At 42.3% G+C, this 22336-nt stretch overlaps 1 protein-coding gene across 6 annotated transcripts in view; it reads left to right on the top strand.

The window, feature by feature from the left end:
* The window catches only part of LOC136443436 (activated CDC42 kinase 1-like), a 67863-nt gene extending 48545 nt beyond the window's left edge, over nt 1–19318 (top strand). For all 6 annotated transcript variants that reach the window (XM_066440665.1, XM_066440667.1, XM_066440664.1 and 3 more), the window contains 12 exons: nt 520–732; nt 5489–5641; nt 7127–7312; nt 7757–7848; nt 8234–8360; nt 9634–9780; nt 12370–12470; nt 12832–13029; nt 13435–13526; nt 13843–15578; nt 15925–16020; nt 16725–19318. In XM_066440665.1, the coding sequence (XP_066296762.1) occupies nt 520–732; nt 5489–5641; nt 7127–7312; nt 7757–7848; nt 8234–8360; nt 9634–9780; nt 12370–12470; nt 12832–13029; nt 13435–13526; nt 13843–15578; nt 15925–16020; nt 16725–16847 (3264 nt within the window). In that variant the 3' untranslated portion in view covers nt 16848–19318. The remainder of the gene's footprint in view (nt 1–519; nt 733–5488; nt 5642–7126; nt 7313–7756; nt 7849–8233; nt 8361–9633; nt 9781–12369; nt 12471–12831; nt 13030–13434; nt 13527–13842; nt 15579–15924; nt 16021–16724) is intronic.
* The last annotated feature ends 3018 nt before the right edge of the window (nt 19319–22336 follow it).

Genomic DNA, 22336 nt, shown 5'->3' with positions numbered 1-22336 from the left:
TTTACCTGACGCCATTTTCTTGGGAGGGGGGCGAATTTTCGGAGTTGAGCTACCTTCCTCCGTGCTACTGGAGCCTCTCGACCGCTTAGGTTTCCTTCCCATCCAAGGATCAGGATACGAATCACCTTCGCTCAACAGCTTTGTGAAGATTTCGACGAGTTCAATGTAAATTAGCGTGGAAAATAAAGGTAGTGGAGCGGACCTAGAAGCACACGCCTAACGCTCAGCCGCCATCTTGTTTTTTTGTATTTCTTAGTTTATTCCAGGTCCTGCCAAGAAAAGATCATGTCCTAAGGCCAAGGTTTTCTTATTTCTTATCATTTATTCCAGGTATTCCTGGTACATTTCATTGTATCAGGTGCAAGGTTTCTTATGTGTATTTGTTATTGTTTGTTCCAGGTGCTGCTAAGAAAAGATCTGATACATGTCTGTCACAAAGCCCTTGTATTATGATTACAGGGTTTTCTTATGTGGATATCTTTTCATTTTCTTAAGTGTATTTGTTATTATTTGCTCCAGGTGCTGCTAAGAAAAGAGCCAGAGTGCCCCAGTAAACCCTCCTTCACCGCCAAGCGCCCCTCCCCCACCTCCACCACCTCCTCCATGTCCTTCAACACCTCCCAGCTCACCTGCCTCATCAGCGAGAAGGAGCTCTGTCTGTACGAGAAGCTCGGGGACGGGTCCTTCGGCGTTGTCAGGAAGGGGGACTGGACAACACCCGGGGGATGCACGGTACGGATCTTTTATAACCAACCCCAGAAGGTTATATTCTAGGCAGGGTTTGTGTGTTTGTCTGTTGGTCACACAAACCTGTCTGTTAGTCTTAGATTTGGTTTGTTGGTAGGTTGTGCCAAAAACTAGAAAATGATCAGATTTTGGCCTTAGTTACTGCAACTGAGCTTTCGGTTTTGATAATTCATGTTTTTTTGTTGTTGATCATTTTACCTTCCTGAAAACGAAAATATTGTTTTGGGTATGTGTGTGTGTACGTGTGTGTGTCTTTGTCCATCTGTGTTACCGCAATCGACTTCCTAAGGACTGTATGGAAATGCTGGTGACGATTTCTATCTTTGTGAACATAATACTGCCATGATGTTTGAGCTATAACTTGTGTAAGTAGCTCTTAGGAAAACTTGATTTTAGAATTTTAAGCTGAAAATCAACGCATACACGCAGGTCCTTGCCATGAGACAAGAATTCCTTGGAATATCCAAGCAGATATTTGAAAGAAAGGTTGCCTAAAAGAATTATGTTGTTCCAATACAAATGTACCTACATCAGTACATGTGTAAGCAGTGACAGAATTCGAAGTTAATGAGGTAGCTAGCAAAGATTGTGACCTCCCCTCATCACATCTGCTTGGAGATTAACTTCAATGCCCTTCAAATACTTGTGTTAGTTCATATACATGTGGTGTTTCTATTTCCCTTTAAAACCTGGACCAGAATCTTGTCCATAAAACTAACTGAGAGGTAGCCTGACATGTTATATACCTGCTAACATACAGTTCTATTTGCAGTGAAATGAAGATTATGTAAACATGTACAGCCCACAGGGCAGGGAAAAGTAGCAGACGGAAGTCCTTAAATATTTGATGAGTCTGTGCCAAGATTTGTAGGTATAGGGACAAACCATGGTAGATCCTGGCAAGGGGATGTTACCAGCATTCTTGTCTTACTCCACTACAGAGGAGGGGGGGACACAAATGTGAAAAGCTAAAAATCTAGGCATGCCCGAAGGGGAATTAATGCCCTGAAGATAAAGCTAAAAATCTAGGCATGTCCGGAGGGGAATTAATGCCCTGAAGATAAAGCTAAAAATCTAGGCATGTCCGAAGGGGGATGCCCTGAAGATTTCGACCTTGCAATGCTCTGAAATACTAAATCCCAAATTTTGAGAGGCAAAATAATACAAATACAAATGGTACATTTTGTGGCAATGTTGACATTGTTGCTTTATGCTTAACTTAATATGTGACTGCAAAGATCTGATGCCCTATACATGAAGCATTGCCTTACATGTGCGTATCATCATCAGATCTCTCACATATTTCGTGTCTTTCATCATAAAACAAACAATAATTTTTCATTTCAAATTTTATCAAACCAACACTTTCAGACCCTTAAATACTGGGCAGCAGAAGCAAAACCACGGAAGTAAAACTGAATAATGTCTTTAGCTGGAATATCTTGACGTCAACATTAGTCACTTCCTTTATCAACCTAAGTGGGTCTTACCTACAGACCTTTACCATTCTCCGTAATAATACTAATATCTGAATGGCTCCCTTGACAGAATCTCCTCCCAAAATACCTCCAAAAATGTCTACAAAGAACATTAAGTACTTTAGTCCAGGGATTTGACATCTCTAAGTGCTAAGATGCTTTGTGAAAACCCTGTTATTAACAGTGACTCACAGGAAGGGAGTAAAAAAGCCTTTCAGAAAGGGTAAAATGAAAATGGAAACTTCTGAATAGTGCCCAGCCCTAGTTTTATCTCCGACACAATTGAGTTTTTCTAGCAGCTTGTAAAGTGTAAAACTTAAGTGACATTTATTTTATCTTGTCAGGCTTCAGGAAGTTGTAAAACGTTGCCTTGAAGCAACACAATGAAATATTAATTTTTAACCTAGAAAAGATGTGGGAAGACCAGCTTCTGTACCATAGTAAAGTGCCAATCACTGTGTTTTCATTTCATTTCTTGTCGGTTTTCCTCTCGCACACAGCAATGTGTAAAACAGTGTCATTATTGCTGTCGTTCTGTTGTCTGTATTTATATATCTTTATCCCCTTCCTTCAAAATAGTAAAAAAAAGCTCTGTCAAGGCAAGGTTATAACCTTTGTGGTCAAGACAGCAAAAGTTTTTTAAGAAAGCTATTCACAAGAACTGGGGAAATGATGTAGTACTGTATTGCCAAAAGAGTCATGAACTGTAAACACGCTCAGCAACTGACAACCAACAGACTCACGACACTAAATCTTTACTCATCCAAACAGGAACTTTAATACACTTAAAACCTTTAACATTCAATTTACCAGAACATTCAACAGCTTTTAAGGGCCCACAATGATTTTCTCACAAGTCATCCAGAGACTTGACAGGATGTGTTAAACTGGAGAGTACTCCTGTGTGTGTAGCACAGTTGCACATATTTCCTGTCAGACTCCAGGAATTGTTTTAACTGCCTTGAACTGTCAGAGGTCCTGAGAACAAGTGAACTGACTAAATGGGCCATTAAGTTCAGAGCCACTCTGTCAGTAAGGTGACAGTTATTTCAGGTGGGCAGCTTTCCCTCAACACCAAGTGATTGGCAGATTCTAAGGAGTGCAGCGGATACAGTTTACCTCGTTCAAATGTACATGTATTCTTGCACGTACATGTAAATATTTATATGATAATTGAGGCCGTGAAGTGTTTTCTATATCATAGTTTTCTGTATCATTGTTTTCTCATCAAAAATCACATCTTGTTAGCAGGTATAAGTCATAGGTTGACTATATACGTTTCACTTCTAGCTTTATTGGACCAATATGGCAGTACTGTCTTAATGTATCTTTGATCATTTAAGCTGACAATCAGATAAACATATTAAGCTTTGCATGGTACAATAATGACTTCGATAATGACCATATATCATGAAGCACATAATTATCTATGTGACAAAAAATTAAGCTTTGTTCACTAAATCTGGTTTCAAATCTAGAGCTAGATTCTCGGAACAATTTTCAACTGTCTTGAAAAGTCACAATCGGTTAGGCTTGACAACTTAGTAAATATGCCGTTTAACCTCCATAGTTTCAATGCTGCTTCAAATAACATGCAACATTGTTAGGGTTAAGTCAAGTCAAAGACCTTACCACAGGAAAATGGAATGTTAATGAACTTGGCCCGAGGAGAAAAGAAACCATCTTTGGTGACAGTTCCTGAAGCGCTGGTCAGAATGTAAACAAATTAAGCCTGACACACTTGAACATTTGACGTCAGAAACAACCGCAGATACCAAGCTCAAGGCCATCCTTTTGTGGCAGTATTCCCTGGTACATGTAAAAACAGGATGTAAGCTATTTAGTGGTTAACTTCTGGGTCTCTTTGCTGCAAAACAGCACGTCACTCGAGCTGTTATAAATCAAAGGTCATCGCCCTTTTCTTGTCTCCCACCATAACTTGTATTTTCAGTGTCTGTGAATCTTGAGTGAGTGAACTACATTTCTGTATAAATGGTGCCATATTTGAAATTTTACCTTGCTTGAAACAGCAGTTTCCTTCCTAATCATGGTATATTTCCAACTTATCAAAAGTTGTGCCAAATTGCAAATTATGTATTTTTGTCTCTCCCAATTTGAACCCTGGTAAGTGGTATGTCCTTGGTTTGTAATTAATTTTTCTTGCTTATCATGCAAGTTTTGGTGACCTCAACTTAGTTCTTAAACTGACTCGACCATTTGTTAGTTGTAAAAAGTTATTTTTGTAAAACTCATGTACAATCATGTAGATTTACTTGATTATGCTCAAGGGTGAAACGTTTAACACAAACCAGCAAGCTAACTTGGCATTGCCTCACTCTGTTGACTTTCAATGATAAATGTGTAGCCAAGCTGCTATTCTTACCTTCTATTTGCTTCACAAAGGATGTTGTTGTCCTTCCAAATGCTGTTCTGTGCAAGGACTCAGAGTTCAAGAAAGTTCACCGGCCAATTTTAGTTCTAATGCAGGGGGTGAACCCAGAAAAGGGGAGGGGGCACGAACAAGAACAATGTCACAGTTTCGCAATTGTGTAAGTTGGGCTGGAACACAGGAAGTCTCACAGCTTGGGGTGGATCAACTTCAGCAGTAGCATTATCCTTACCTTCACGACTGCATAATATATGTACTGTATACTTAATACACTTAATGTTGGGGTCGGAAGTAAAGGGTTGAAGTCAGTGACCTCTTCCAAAATAACAGGAAAAGGAATAGTTCTGTAGGATATCTGCAAAACATTGACTTCTCTTCGGAAGAAAGAATGCTTGAACATCATGAATTTTTTTTTGTACAAAATAAAACAGATGACCATGTTTGAAGTTATATGGTATATTCACAATCACATGTACTACTACTAATACATAATGTGCCAATAGAGTATATTTTGTTCTAGATTGTGGTACCTTGGTGGACTTTACCTTGAAAATTAGATTAGATGCATTGACTTTTATTGCCTTTTCAAAATCAAGATTCCCATTGTCAGGAGATAGTTTGGATGAAGGACCAAAATTACATGGAAAGAGAAACTTAAGGTTTTGTTTCAGAATTTGTTTTGAAAAAAAAATCCTAAGATTTATCCACATGTAACGTTACAAGGAAGAGAGACTACTTCAACCAATAAAATGTAATTCTTAAGTTTGCCTCCTTTTCCAGATTATATGCCTAGGGAAATGAAAATACATTTTGTCTCATTCATACCTTTGTACTCTTTTGTATACATATCTAACACTTTTTTTGTAATTTTCAGATCCCGGTGGCAGTGAAATGTCTGAAAAACGAGGTTCTAGTACAGCCCGACGCCTTCATGGACTTTGTAAAGGAAGTCAACGCCATGCACCAGTTGGACCATCCCAACCTCATCCGCCTCTACGGGGTGGTGCTGTCATCCCCCCTCATGATGGTTGGTACAGTCCTTTTCCTATGGCATAGACTTGGCAGTTCCAGTTGGTCCATACAGGTTTAGCGATGTCAAAGTAAAACAAGTATTGACCCACACAAATTGCATCTCTGCTCAGTCCAAGTAGTGTTTTAGAGCAAGTAAAGAAAAAGTGTTTGTTTATCTTTTTCTTTCAATACAGGAGTGGTCAACCTGCTGAAAAGTATGTTTTTACAGCATGGCACAGATGGGATCTAGAAATTCCGGGAAAAGTCACAAAGTTAGATCTAGATGGCCCCTTTTCAATCATCAACTAACCATTCAGCCTTACAACTAAGATGTATCAGAAATCACAAATATGCAGTAAATCCTCTTTCCACAATTTATTGCAGGCCAGCCTGATCTATAGCTATCAAGCTATTTGCAATTGAAAAGGCTAATTTATATTATCGTAACATTTCACGAAGGTCAAAGGTCACCGGATCTAACCACCCGGAAGTGAAACTGGCGCGCGCACTTTTCTGAGAGATATTTCTCAACAATCTTTCATCCCCTGTGTAAACTTTTTACATTGTCACAGCCTCCGTATTATAAACTACAAGTGTGGTAAGTTTGAAGGTCCAGAGATTTGCCATTTTCACACTGTGCGTAAAAATACATCGTCCGTCCCGTGCGCACATACTGTATGCGAGTTGCGAGGGACACGGCATACTTAATACACAGACTGGAGCTCACTCGGCACATGTTCGCAGCTAAAACTCACAATTCCCGTTGCCGCATTGGTATGTAACTTGGTATATCGTTTCCTAGGTTGCGTGTGGTGATGCACGTTGTCTATTTTTCAATGTAACAGTGACTATACGATCACAGCAAGTAAGGAAGATTTATACCCCGTATCTGCCTGAAGTATTCCAGTCATGCATAACGGATTATAACATGGTCCCTATGGCAGGGCAGTGGGACATAGCATTAATTATAGGGGTGCAATTACGATATTGGATTGACGTTTAAAGTAGTTATGGTGTAACAAAGCTATTGTGCATCCCCACGCCGAACCAGGCAAACGATATGCCAAGTTACACACCAATGCGACAACGGGATCGTGAGTAATAGCTGCGAACGCGCAAACAAATGCATTCCCAATACTCCCAGAAGGAGGTCATCCTCCTTCCCGGAGTAAAAATATACATATTACCACCAACATATTATTGGACCATTACAGCATCATCTATCTGTATTATGTGGTGCTGCACTCAATATCCGTCATGATAGTTAGTACATCCCTTATGATTATGAAAATATAAGCCTTTCCCAGTTCTAACAGAATCCAGTTTTGGACATAAATGTATCAGATTCCTGTGTTTGCAGTTTCAAGCCTTCCCAGTTTTGACTTACAAAAGTGTTTCGACTTTTCAGAGCCAGAAAAATAAACTCGCTATACTAATTGACAATCCCGAAAGCTAAATGTATTCCTAATCTTAAGCTAAATATCATTGTGACTGTTTCCAGGTCACAGAACTTGCGCCCAAAGGAGCGCTGCTTGACAAGCTCCGAAAGGCCGGACACCGTTTCCCCATCGCCACGCTGTGTGAGTACGCCATTCAGATCGCCAACGGGATGGCGTATCTCGAGTCTCACAGATACATCCACAGGGACCTCGCTGCAAGGAACATCCTGCTGGCTTCTAACGAAGTGGTGAGTAACGACTGCCATTGCTGAATAGTGCCCTCTGGTGGATTATCACCAAACTGCAAGGATTATCGCCAAACTTTTTGTTGGATTGGAATAGCTTTTATACAATGATGACACATTCCCATAAAATGTATCTTACAGATATCAACCCTATACCAAATCTAGGGTAGAGACTTCGCCTTGTAGTTGTATTTTTCATTTCTTTCTAAACATATTCTATTTTTGTCTGCTGTTTACATGTATGTGTATAAAAGTCCTGAAAGCATGCATACAATGACTGTAACTATGAAAAGAACATCATGAAACATTATTAAAATCTTGTCAACATCTGAAATAAGAAACATGACCATTTGTTACTCATTTGGCTATAAAGTATAACTATGGATAAAGACAACAGCGAATGTTAGCTGAACTCTACTGAACCTGTGTGTTGTTTTTCTCCCCTAGGTAAAAATTGGTGACTTCGGTTTGATGCGAGCACTGCCCCAAACAGAGGACTACTATGTCATGACTGAGCAGAAGAAAGTGCCTTTTGCATGGTGAGTTGGCTCCACCTAATCGATTTTAGCAGGACAAGCACCCCAGTGTTTCCCAACCTTAACCTTCACCTGTAGCCTCTATGTGAAGACTGACATTGCCTCCTAGCACTTGACTTTAGAACTGCAGAGGGGGATTGAATACTTGTATGTTAAGGATTTGTATGTAATATTGATAAAAATGTAATTGTGTTGCTTGGCAATATGTTCTTTGTAACACTTTCTGATGGGCAGTGTTCACTTGACAACAGGCTGGTGTTGCATTGATTCCTAGCAGCTGATTCTGGAACTGCAGTGTAGCATTTTTAAGCACTGCTGTACTGCAATAGGATCCATGAAATATCTGGGTGCAAGTTTTCCTAGACTTAAAGGAGTCTTTTTCTTACAGGTGTGCACCGGAGAGTCTGAAGAGTCGACATTTTTCTCACGCCAGCGACACGTGGATGTTCGGGGTCACGCTTTGGGAGATGTTCACGTACGGAAACGAACCATGGCTCGGTTACAACGGTACACAGGTAAACATGATGATGACTTCTTACACGTTTTCTAATGCTGATGTTGAGATCACGACCCCTTTGTGCGAGATAACACAGTCCACATTTATTTATCATACATAATTCTTTATAAAACAATTGCAACTATATATAGAGACATAGGAGTACATTTGTGACTACCAAGCTTGACCTTTCTTATCTTTTGTCTTTTAATCCACTGTGTTTGTGCTTTTTTTCTCTTCTATACTTTTTCCTGTCTTGTTGCCTTACCACTCCTGCATGACCATAACATAAAATAACTACATGTTCATACTTCTTGGTTTTTAAATTTGTCAGTTTCATTCATGGAGTTCCAAAACTTGGGACAAAGGCCCTTGATTTTAATCAACCATGATAGATTTTGCTTCTCAGGAAAACATGAAAGAAAAAACCCCTAAAATTTGCTACACTCTATCAAAATGATAGATCTAGTAGACGGATGCAATTTTTGATAAACATTGCATGCCTTTTACCAACTTTGGTCTCTAATGGTTCTTCCTTTCTCTTTCCATGACTCATTGTTCCGTGTCCAACATCCATGTCCCTCCGTTCTTCCTTCACAGCCTGGCTTTGACCTTGAATCCCCCTGTGGTGAAGGTCGTGTACATCCTGCCACCAGGGTAACCCTAGTCTCCGCAGGTTTTGCACTGTTGGCTCCTGGCTTGCCTCACTCCCTAATCTATCAGTTTCCTGTTTTACTGTAAATCTTCAAACTTTCATGGTGGTTTTAATTCCCCTCCACTGCCAACTCATGACGCTGTGAATATGTCTGACTACTGTACTATAGAAGTGTTTCAGACATGAACCTAAAACGCAGAGCAATAACCTCCCTTTTCCTCCTGTCGGGAAGTAAAACCACCGCGAAAGTAAATGAATGTACAGTAATGAAGGCCACAGAATGTTGCCTGCTGTGAATTGGTGATGTGGCCGAGAAGTTTGTGGACTACATTTGACGTGGTTGCTGTCTTTCTCTCTTTGCTGTTTTCTCTAATCTCTTGCACTTTCATGTATGTGTAGTAAGATTATGATAGAGTGTTTATCTAAGTGCACTTTGGCATGATGGAAAGACATCCTTCAACTCGTTGTAATCATTTTAGATGCTGTGTGGTCAAATCAACTGGCACAACTTGTAAAAGTAATAAAAGAAGAGAATTCTGCATGTTTTGGGAAGATATGATACGGTGTGGCCAAAAGATTCTCAACCAGAAACATAACTTGTACAACTCTGACACCATGTATGTTTGTTTGTTTGTAGATCCTACAGAAGATAGACCAGGAGGGCGAGCGGTTACCGAAGCCCAGCGACTGTCCCCAGGACATCTACCAGCTCATGATGCAGTGTTGGGCACACAAGCCCTGCGACAGGCCCACGTTTGAAGCTCTCAAGGACTTCCTAACAGAGGTGAGATATTGTTACGCCAGGGCTCTAGCCAGCCTGAAATTTAATCCGGTAAGCCCAAAATATTTGTATAAACCTAACATATCGAGCGCCGAAGGCGCTAAACCTCGCGGATTCGCGCTTCAGATCATCTCGTGAACCGCGAGACTTGCATGTCATTGGTCGATTTTCCGTGACGCAGCGTGAACGAACGCTGTTATTTGTAGATGATACAAGTATCTGATTCTGAGGTCTCAAACTCTCAACACCAGTTTTCGCGGCGCGCGGGACGAAAGTGCGTGTAACTCGGCGTAAAACTTTAACAATGTTTACACAAAAAAACGGAAAGCATGGTAACTACCGGAGTATTTTTTGTGTGGCTATGACTGGCGGTGAACCGGGGAAAACAGCAGAAAAAACGTCAGCCCGATGCGACCGACCAGAATAGTCGGGCACTGGTAGTGGGGAGGGGGGCGCAAGACGCTGATTTTCTCTCGGCCCACGAACCACTGGCAACCTCCGCGCCTCCGTTTGTCTACTATAAAGCTACCTTGGGGTTGTCACCTGTCGCCGGCGGAGATAGAAATGGCCTGAATCGACTTCGGTTCAAACTTCCGCTTCTTTTCTGGAGATCTTTGCAAAAGTTCAAGCCCTGTCTATATCTTTTCTCGTGATTTTTGTCCGTCAAGGCAAGGAGGTTTTATATAGAAGGAGAGCGGACGAGCTAAGTCTCTATTGTACTATGCGTGTAACGGGTGTGAAAAGTCAATGTCGCGTCAAGGTGCGAATTACCCCGATATGCATACACCCCACGCCCAGCTTGGCGACTTTGCTTTGTTTTCACGGGTGCGACCAAGGAGGCATAATGACTCTGTAGAGCAACTTCGATCTTTTTTTCAGCAGTTACTTTTGAGGAGGACTTTGAAACATTTGAGTTACAAGAATGCAACGTGGAAGATGATCTCTCTAACGGCGAGAATCAAAGCACTATGTGGCAACCAACGCTGCCGCCGGCAGCCGCGGTACATTTGATTGCGAAGTCTGTGAGAATGTATACAAAACCGCCGGATGGCTTGAAAAACACAAGTCTTAGAGAACAGTATTTTTTAATGTGCATATATCATGCCGACTGAGGAGAAATTACAAACTTAGCTTGACTTGGCTCGCATTACCCTGGAGCCCAGACTAGTACCGGGTCGCTAGCGATTTCCTTCGGCGGCGGTCCAAGAACTCAGCCCGACCGGACTAGACTCCCCCGATGCGCTAATTACGGCATCGGCGGGCTTGGAGCTTTCGGTCGCCGAAGGGATTGGGGGGAAGGAACCGGCTAAAGAAACCAGCTAAAAGGCCCGATATACAGTCTGCATCCCAGGGTAGGCTCGCATACACCTTCTTGAAGTTCTTCTGTAAACATGCCAATCGGGAGCCGAAATAAATCGGCCTAAAAGTCTCCTAAGGAAACACATAGCTATCCAAAACATGACCGAAGAATCCATGGATAGGAACCAAGGACCTCCATGCACGAAAATCATACAAAAAGTCACTCCCAGGTGCCGGAAAATCTACCCAGGTTCCGTTGACCAAAACAACAAATTTGGAGCGAGGACCCCTTCAGCTACTCAGAAAAAACGAAAACTTACCCAAGAAAAACGATACAAATTTTTTGTGGCAACATGAAATATAGGTATGAATCTATATTTTTGACGCTAAAAAACAGAGACTTGTCAACAAAAATGACCAAAAACTCGCCCTAGTTCGTCGCACGGTAAAAATTCAAAGTATCCAGATGACCGCCATTTTGTCCTCGATCGAATGATGACGTCAGCCGAACCCTACCGGGTGTTCCAAATAAGGAAATCGTCGGAAACCCGAGGCATCTCGGCTGCCGGTCGGCTCAAGCTCGGCACGTGTGACGTCATGCCGAAGCTCCTTTGCATAGAAAACCGCGATTCACGCATCGGTTCAAAGACGGCGCCGCGCCAGCTATACACAATGGGTCGCAGCGGGGCGAAACAAAAGGACCCAGCGGGGCGCTAGCTCGTCCGCTCTCCTTCTATATAAAACCTCCTTGGTCAAGGTTTACGGATTGGTTTTGAATTTTTTCTGTAACATGCAGCAAAGTTCCGTTAATTTACGGCAAAACTGGCGCTTGCTAGAGCCCTGTGTTACACCCTTCTATGTTAAGTCTAGCACACTGAAGCAGCTGTTTGGCTTCCAATTCTCTATTGGTTACGGTTTAGGCAGCAGGGAGAAGGTTTAGGCCAAACTAGTTTTGATTTCCTGGTTCTTGGATTTGGTTTAAGAAATTGCTGCTGAAAAGAAAGAAGGACTTGAAAACAGAGACAGAGAGGAAAGTTTAAATTTGTATACTTCTCATTTGTAAACACAATGTCAAGGGGCATAAATTCAAGACACTTCTCTCATCCAAAACTAGTTGTTGTTATTATTGCCAGACAACCAAGAAGATAAATTAATCTTACCTAAGAGCTTGATCAGTTAAGATGTGATCAAGGAGGTTTTCCTCCTTGATGTGATTGATGACATTTTAAGACACTGTGATATACTTCAGAATCGACTGTCATCACTAACTTTACTCTAAATGTCTATATCCAGGCGAGACCCCCGGAGTACCGTGCAGTGAGTAAGTCTAAAGATGAGGATGACGGCAAACTTCCCATGGACACTGGTGACATCATCACCATTATCGAGGGCAGGTGGGTCTAATCTTCACACCTCTTGTAAAGTGGTATCAGCCAACTTAATGCTGTGCGTTCATGGGCCCTGGACAAGCCTATTCAGTGGAGGGGGTGCTTCAGATATCAAACCTCTGCACGTACATGTATAAGAATCCAACATAGGCGGGACCTTTAACATGCTTGAGCTCTGGCTCCGGGTTTACGTTTCATTCGATAGAATGTCCGTGACCAAAGCTGACTCATTTTCACCTGAGTCAAGTGAGGAAATAGGTGTAAATTACTTTTCCCAAGGGCAAAATATTGGGGCCTTCTAGGGATTCAAACCCAGAACCTGTAGATTCTAAGTCTAACCACAAGACCATCTTTTCCTACCTTCCAGGGCAGAGAACTACTGGTGGAGAGGCCAGAACCGGGGAACGCTGCAGATCGGACAGTTTCCCCGTAATCTGGTCGTGCCGAAGAGCGGGCGCGTGATCGCCGACATCAGCAAACCGCTGAAGGACAGCTTCATCCACACGGGACACGGCGCCGGCGATAAGAAATCGGATCAGTGGGGGCACCCCGATCACATCGATGAGTAAGTTGTTACAGATCTTGTTTTCGTGTGTGTCATTATTATTGTCCACAGGGAAGCTTTGTATGCCACAACCTTCTGTAATCATTTGTAGTTGTTTGTAACAAAAAAAATTGGTCTTGACAACTGTAAAATGTGAAAGCTTCTTGATATTGTTGTTGTTGTGCTTTCGTATTTGTCATTTTGATTGTCCAAATAGGGAAGCTAAGTTTTTTCACTTCTAATTAGCCCAAACCCAAATCAAATTCTGTAACAAAGAAAAAGTTATGAAGGTAAATATCTGTAACTGTAACATCCCAACTGTAGAATGTGAATGCTTGAAGTTGAAGACTGTTCTGTGCACATACATGTACAAATGTACATCCAACCCCCACTTATATGTATCCCCAACATATTTTTTCCCACCAGAGTGTACCTGAGAAACCCCATGGACCCTCCTGATCTGCTTGGTATAGAAGAACCCAACAGCCCGCAGAAGAGACTGCCTCTGGCAAGCAGAAGTACGTTCTAATCTTACACTGTACCTCTTTTATACATATGAGAAACGAAGCTGCAAAGATGATCCATACTGTGATAGTCATGTACATGTAGCTCTAAAATACGATCCATTATGATACTGATAGGCTCCTGGTGTTTTTGATAGTGTAAAAAAAGGCTTGCAAACCCTCCCTGAAAAAATCATACCCTGCTACTGAAACAGCATAGAAACTTGCTGCCCTACATGTATGTGCCACTAGGCACTACAAGAGTCTGAATGAATGAACAAACAAAGAAAACTTTTCGCAATTTTTTATACTTCCTCTTTTCCCCTGCCAGGACCTGTTTATGATGACCCTCCCGAGAACGAGAGTGGGGAGTACGCTCGCCTGAAGAGACAGCCCTCCAACGCTTCTTCTGCAGGCAGCAAGAAGCAGCAACAACATCACCAGGAGAAATCCCTGGGGAAGAGCAAGTTCTACATCCAGATACCTGGCAAGGACAAAACCAACAAGTCCAAACCGATGATGCTCATCGATTTGTCCGATGTTGACGGAAACGGAGAGAATGCAGGGACAAGGAGGACCACGTCCCCACCCCGGACACTGCTCGACAGCTACCCCACCCCTCCCACCAGCCCTACCAAAACCCTCCCCAGACCCCTGAACCCCCAACCTGCCGGGAAAGAAGGAAGCGACATGTACTGGGACACGAAACCTCTCCCCCCTATCCCTGTAACTTATGACGATGTCCCTGATGAGGAGTCAGTAGCCTTGGCCGCATTGGCCAGTCGGGACGCTGCAAAGGATGCTGGAGTGGTAAGCAGCCAATCAGAAAGGCTGTTAAACAGAGGAGGGAGTGCAAAGGGGTCACATGTGATGGAAGAAAGAGCAATGGCGGCGTTTTTGTGGTTGAACAATGAAATGATTGATGCAATGCGACGGTCCCAGACCCTGCCCCAGAACGTGAGACGGAAATCGAAAAGTGCGGATGTGTCGCCGGAGCAAAGTCCTCGGACTCGATACCTTGCTACAACGCAGATGGGACAGGACGATCACCATGACGATGACTTTGAAAGTTCCGACAAAAAGCCTCTGTTGCCGCCGAGAGCGCGGGATAGCAACCGATTCATCACACTGCCAACGAAGATGAAGGCAAACGGAAAGAGAGACACACAAACGCAGAAATCCAATGACTCGAGTAAGTCAAACGATTCCGGATTCGAGGGGTCGCCCAGAAATTCCTCCGAAGCTGCTACGGACGTGTTAGTGGACGTGAGTGCGGAGAGTAAACCGGAGATTCCGCCGCGAATCCCGCTCAGAATTCCCAGCCAGCCCATCGGGGCCACGTTGCGGAGCCCGCGACTTTCGGACTCTTGCGTGCCCTTTGACCTGTCCCCCGACGTAGAAGGAGACATGTCCTCCTTGTCGAGTAGCGCCCCTAGCCCGGTTACGCCGCCCGTGTTTGACGAAGGCGTTCCTCCCATCCCTCCCCGGCTCCCGATCCAGCCGCTTTCCCTCAACGCCTCCTGGCCGCGAAGTTTTGTTACTCAGGACGACACGAGTCTAACGTCCACGGCTGCTCACCGATCCAGCTGGGACAAACCCTTCATCTACCCCATCACGAAAAACGGACAGAAACTCAGCAACACTCACTACTTCCTCCTCCCAAAGAAACCAGAAGACTTTGACCCAAACAACAGTATGAACTTCTCTGTCAACGCAAAGAACCCTCCCAAAATACCTCCTCCGCCCAACATGGCCCACGTGCGCCCCCTCCCCCGCGAGGAGGTGAAGCTGCAGGCACAAACGCACCGCCCGGGCGATCTCGGCGTGGAGAATGTTGCATATAGAAATAGCTCGACAAACTTGGAGGTTCCCCTGCTGCCTCCTCCCCCCAAGGCGGACTCCTTGCGGCCGGGAACGCTCCCCGCGAGACGTTCGGTCTCCCAGCCCAACGACGAAAGCGTGCAGAAGTCAACTGGTGTAGAGACGGAGCGACGGCGCTCACGGACTCCCGATTCCTTCTCCTCTGTCAAGGAAACTAGGAGCGGCTCTCAGGAAAAGGTCTACCAGGTGAGATCATTTGTCTCGAAAATATCAGGAAAAGTTCAAAATTCAAAATTGTAGTCTGCTTTAATTGATGGGGTTGTCAAATTTTGTTTCCAAACATGTATGTATACATGTATAATTGGTTTTTGGCAAAAACATTTGTATTGCAGCTGTTTATGTCAGTTGGAGCTGAAAGCTAACTCATTTCTGATTCTGAAAATTGGTTGAATGGCATATGATTGCCTCACTGAAGTAGCAACCAACTGTTTCCTTTAAAAAAACAATAGCTCATTTATAGCAGGAAAGTCTCAGTCTGAAATGCACACCTACATGTACACCAGGTCATGTAATTGATTTTCTTATTCCTCAGGTTCAAATGAGTGTGCACGGAGTGACCACAAACGAATGTGAGCACGCTCTCAAGAATAACAGCTGGGAGGTCAAGAAGGCTATCGACTACCTCAAGGTGGGGCATAGTTACATGTACACTTGCTTGTCATCTTTGCAATGGGATTTATATTTGGGATATTAGAGGACTGTTGGGCATAGTTACACCAGGTTCTGCATATTGTCTTTGCAGTGGGATTGATATGGGGAAGGAGGGTGCCAGGAGGATTGTTGTAATATGTGATGGAAAAGAATCATGTTGAGATCATTAGTGTCCCTGTAAAAGATGATGTGATTATTATATTGACTCTGCATGTTCACCTTCTTGGATAACAATACCCTGGGAACCATCCTTCTTGGTCCCGGCCCCGGTAGAGGATCTGGTCGGCAGCCCAAGCAGTTCTTCGGAGGACCTACTGTATATTAGCACTCCCGGGGAGTTATCAGTCAGGGAGTAGTTAGCCTGATAACTCCCCGGGAGTGCTAATATAGGTCCTCGGGAGGAACTGCCTAACAGATCCTCTGCCCGGACCAAGAAGAATGGTTCCCAGGGTAGGATAACGAGTTTTTTAATTCACAACCAAGACCTGACATCACAGCTAAAGTATTGGTGACTGTCTGAAAAAATGTTGGCTGTAATGTTACCAGGTATATCTTGCTGAATAAAGAACCTTGTTATCCAGTGATTCTCCAACCTGATGAAATTATTCATGGATGTTCACCTTCTTGTTTGTATTAAACTCCAAGCAGATGTCTGACACCTCTTCTCGCCCATTTCTGCAGGTTGAGCAGCTGTTCCGAATCGGTGTCCAGTCCAGAGACCGGTGTCAGAAGATGCTGGAGGCCTTCAACTGGAACCTGGAGAAGGCCAGCGCCGCAGTGCTGGAAGACTGGAACACCAGATGACCTCTGAACTCTGACACGTAGAGGGCAAGGGTCACACCCACATGACCCGCTGTCATACTGGAGAGTTTGATTCAAGTTGAGCAAGCAAGAAGGGATTATATGTTGTTCACTGGGTCACAATATTCCGGTGGTTAAGATTGTTTTGAGCAAGCAAATGACAAGTCTGTCGTATGTGAAAGAAAGCTTTTGAATGACTGTCACAGTTATGAAATGGTATTTACAAAGTCTCCAAGGCTTATCTTTAGTTTAACCCACTCCTTACTGCGGGCTCATCTGTGCACCTAGATTTGCAAAGGTTGCAGCTGAAGTCACTAGTAACAGGGTTAAAGTTTTCTTTTACTTGTGGGTGGAGCTACATGTAACTCACTTCTAAAGAAAACTTCACTTTGTAAAAGTTGCCTCATTTATCAACTTGTGAAATTAAGTTATACTTATGTTTTTTCACACACTTGAAAGCTTGCAAGTTGCATAAATGGAGAAAATTGTATTTTTTCCCGACTCAGAATCAAAGGCACATCGATCCCGTGCCTTTCCCAAATGTCGTGTAAAGCTAACTTACTTGTCGAAAGTTGAGGAGAATGATTTAGACAAAATTGTTGTGAAGAAGTCTGCATGAGAAAGAGAATATCGAGGATGTAAATTTAAACCAATGAAAATAATTTTGTCGTTGTAACATGTACAAGATTACAATGGTTGTAACAGTACACAGTAATAGGTGCATAATGTATGATATCTTAATTGGAAGAGGCCAGACTGTATTTTACGCAAGTTGTGTGTGTAGCTAGCTAGAATAAAGTGTTGCACCTATTTTCATTATATGTATGTAAAAATAAGAAGGGTCTAAAATGTGGTGGAGAGAGGTGGACACAGTGTACTCTGTTTTACCGTACATGTATGTATAGTATTGGTACTATGCACACCAGGGTAGTTACTATTGATGTACATGGATCAAATTTTACTTGCTGCAATCTGTTGTTGTTTGGTAAGGGACTAAACTTTGGTTTCAATGCAAAGTGAAATCTGATTTTGACCTCACCAATTCATTTATCTGGTTTTTGGACATGAGAATGAGATAAAGACAGAAGGCCATGGAAAAAAGTCTTGACTAATGTAACAAGATACTGTTTAAAGTATGCAGCCCTCAGACTTGGGTTCCAAAAACCAATGAAACAGATTGGTGTTGTCTTTTAGACCTTTTGTTTAGTCCATTTCATGTTGTGAACCAACAGTTTTTAAGCCAATACTGGTACTAGATTTTAGCTACTGGAAATATGTCTGTAAGATAGCAAGATATGAATGGCCACTTGTAAACATGTAACAATGTGATATTTGCCAGGAATAATTTCAGTCCATTTTGTACAGAGGCCTGTGGTAGTGTCTGCTCCAGATTTGAACATGGTATATTGTTATGTGTAATATGGGTATATATATATTAAGAGGGGTCCTTGTTGCATGGTATTTGTGAAAAGATGTAGGTATGATTTTATTCGTTTTTAGGTAATTTTGATTGTTGGAAGCTTGATTTATGCTGTGCATATTAGATATGATGATGTTACTACTTGGACTATTATGATTATAAAACAGACTGTGGTGGGGTGAGCGTCCTTAGTGCAATTCACTCTGTATGTTATTTGGAGGTAAAGTGTTTTCTTCTTTCTGTATGTTAGGATAGACTGGACACACAGTATAGGGTAGGCCCTGACCAGCACATTTCAGTGTTGTATCGTCCTGTGTGATGTTTTGACTGTTGGTTTAAGTGGCTACTATGAGAGCATAGCAAAACATTTTCTGGTCAATTTTGTTCAGGCCACGTTCATTCATTTCTCTGAGTCTCGCACGAAATTTTTTGTTGGTCAACGTTTAAAATCATGTGTACCCCAGACAGTATCCTAAGAATTTGCAAACCAAATGTAACCTAGATAAGTGTCAAAATTGCCATGCTTTTCAATTAACTTGCTCCTATCCTGACATTTGAACCAATTCTTTTGTAAAAAGTCAAACTGGTTTTCCTTCTGTCATTCTTCAGTTCCAACAAAGTGTAAATTTTGTTCTTTACCTCTGTCCTCTGAAATGAAGTGCTGAAATCGTATGTCCAGTGAGCTAACTACAACTTAACCTTCTCCAAGCTAAGGGTGGACCAGATGCATGTACTTGTACATGTCAACAAGGAAAGAGTTAATCATTTACATGTGTATTCTTCTGCATTTATTAACCTTCTTGCTATGGTTTGGGTGCATCCATACTTGCATTGGCAACAGCAGCAGGAAGGTTAACCAAGCTCTGTTGTGTACTTCTACTGCCTCCTGTTGTACCACTTGTTTTGTGCTGTATGTATGAATGAAGTGCAGCTAGGCCTTGCTATGTTGGAAACACTGCCATTAGGGGAGGCTGGGGACTTGTGTGCTCCACGCCTTTGCACATCTTTAGTTTGCAATAAACGGTATGTTGACCTTATAGGTCAGATAAAACAACTTTTGAGCTCAGCTTCTTTTTTTAGCATGCTTCAGACTACTTCTCATAATACTGATGTTTAGTACAGGGCCACTCAAACTTGATTTGACATATCCGCTGGCGCTGTATACCCCCCCTTCATAGACTGGTTATTTCAAATGCCCATTATGAAGCAGCACCTCCATTTGAACACATGCCTGATTCCTGACGTTACAACACACTAGCGTAGTAGGGTACGCAGTCCAGTGGTTAGCGGCCTTGCCTCTGGACCAAGAAGCCATGAGTTCGAATCCTGGTTGTTGTCGCTCACTGGACATGTACGCTACTGGAAGAGGTCGCAGTCCTTAGGACAGGACATTAGCTGTGGTCCCTGTTCATTACCTTCGCCGAGAAGGTTATATTATCGGTTACACCAGCTGTGGAGTGGGTCTATATGTATGTCAAGAGCATAACTCTAGAAACCTAGAGATCTTCGTGATATTTGGTACATGTACGTTAGTAGCAGTTGTAAGAACAAAGATCAAGTTCGAAAATGGTTCACCTGGTGTTTTCCTACAGTACTGCAGTGGAATTTGTATGTTTATGTGTTTGTATGAAGACAATATAACTCAAGGAACTGTTGATGGATCTGCATGATTTTTGGTGGGTGCCTAGCAATTGTTGATATGGAGGTCAAGTTCAGAATTGGGTCACCTGGCATTTTCCTACGGTAGTGCAGCGGGCTATGTATGTATGCGTATTTGTTTGTAGACAGCATACCTCAAGGAGCTGTTGATGATTGTGCATGATATTTAGCAGATGGGTAGGTTTCTTGAAGGGAAAGGTCAAGTTCGATGATGGGCCTCCTAGTAGCGTAGCTTCAAAGTTTGAGGTCAAATTTTCAGCAAGTGCTACGGTCATGATTTTTGAGTGGTAGATAGTTCATGACACATCAAGTAAGTTGTGTACGTTTGGGCCCCCTAGCGGCTTGTTTGGAACTGCAGTGGGTGTTTTTGATTTATTTGTTTTGACCTTCGGCCATGAATAACTAGAAATGGGGTCGACGGATCGTCTTGATTTATGGTATGTAGATAGCTTGATTGATGCTTTACATAATCGAATACTAATTATGCAAATAAGGCGCTAATTTGCATAATTAGCAAGGAAAGTTTATAAATTCGCTGCATTTCCTAAGGACTCTCAAACATGTGACATGTAAGTGTACAAGAGAGAGGTATCGATAGATATCGATAACGCAAACAGCTACCTAATTTGCATAATCAATTAGAAAAGGCTAAGATACCATAATGGAATAACTCAAGAAGGGGTTGACGGTTCATCATGATATTTGGTATGTAGACAGCGGGAGTGACAACATCGTATGATACATATGCAAATTGGTAGCTAATTTGCATAATTAATGAGGAATCTTTATAAATCCGCTGCATGCCATTATAGGACTCTTAAACATGTGACATAGGTAACTGAGAAAGAGAGGAATATCGATGAACATCAATTATGCAAATGAATACATAATATGCGTAATTAATGGCAAAATACTATAACTCCAGAATGGTAAGTGATTGGGATTTCATTCTTGCAGCATTTAGAGGTTAAGTAGACATTATCAGACATAAATCATGCAAATGTGTGTGTGTGTGCATGTGTGTGTGCATGTGTATATGTGTGTGCATGTGTGTGTGCATGCATGTGTGTGTGTGTGTGTGTGTGTGTGTGTCTGTGAGAGAGAATATGTATGTGTTTGCGTGTGAGATCAACTGAAAGCTTGCAGTTCGTGGCCAGAACTTTATTTGCTGTTACAGTAGTGGACTTTTCATCGTCAGGTACATTACCATATGAATGAAAACTAAGCACACAGGTAGAAAAAATCAGCATTGATGAATGGAAGATTCGAGCCTTCAGGATAAAAGAAAAACAGTTTGAAATTTTCCTCTAGATGCTACCAAAAAGATGGGTTTCTTTTGCGTCATGTATGGAAGACTGGGCCGTGACTTAAAAGCTTGAAGTATGGCCCTGTGTAACCCGTCAGAACCAACTCAAATTGAGGTGCGTTCACCCAAAACCAACATGCTATTAAGGTGTATTATCATAATTTACCCAAATAGCTATGTCTGCTCTAAATTAAGTGATATATCGGAGCAAGACAACAACAGGCATGATTGTTATACGTAAAAAAAATCATATGTATTCTTCATTTCAAAGATGTCCAAATATATATAAATTAACCCGGATATCGGGGAGGAATCAAACGTACCTTTTCAAACGTTATTGTACCACAAATGAAATTCTACAGAGCTACTCTGGGCTTCAGGCAAGATAATTGTGAGTTATGTCGTTCCATGCTATGGAACGACAGCCTCCCCGTTGGGAGAAGATGCCATTCCAAGTGGACCGGCATGTGCGAGCCTTGGACGGCTGAGCCGAGCTGTCCTATGGCTTAGGAGATCACTAGTTCTCTGTCTGGGAACTTAGTGTCTCAAAAAACTGGGGCCCCCCGGAGGCCGTTTTGGCAACGCCAGGCTGTGTCGCAAGACGTCACGTAACACGATGTCGCATTATGATAGAATTACACTAAAAAAAACAAATATTGTAAAATTTCGTCGTTATAAGTTTATTTTCCCACAATTTCCCAGACTCTTCTTGCCCTCCCCTCAATACAAGGTTTAATATTGTATGCAAATTCTAATTTGTTATTGCAAACCCGTGTTTGGTTTCCCCAGCCCCACCGACACCCCCGCAAATCTTTACACTAGCTTAAGAGCAAGCATCTTTCGTTCGTGGTTTGGACACTAAAAAGGCCATTTGGGTAAATTATGTTCATGAACACCTGTTACACAGGTGAGTGTGATTAATCTGAATGTAATAATTGACTTATTGAGAAACTATCAAGACTGGTCAGGACATCTATCAGTCAATTTGATCGTAAGCAAACTCCGGAGGCCCAGTAGTTGACGTGAGGCTGCAAAAAGACATTTAAGCAAAAACAAAGAAACAGTTCAAAGAAAAAGTATTCTTTATTCAATACTTTAGACATAAAC

The sequence above is a fragment of the Branchiostoma lanceolatum genome, chromosome 10, assembly GCF_035083965.1.
Source record: "Branchiostoma lanceolatum isolate klBraLanc5 chromosome 10, klBraLanc5.hap2, whole genome shotgun sequence".
NCBI lineage: Eukaryota > Metazoa > Chordata > Leptocardii > Amphioxiformes > Branchiostomatidae > Branchiostoma > Branchiostoma lanceolatum.
The sequence above is the reverse complement of the archived record's forward strand: the minus strand, read 5'-3'. Positions and strand labels throughout refer to the sequence as shown.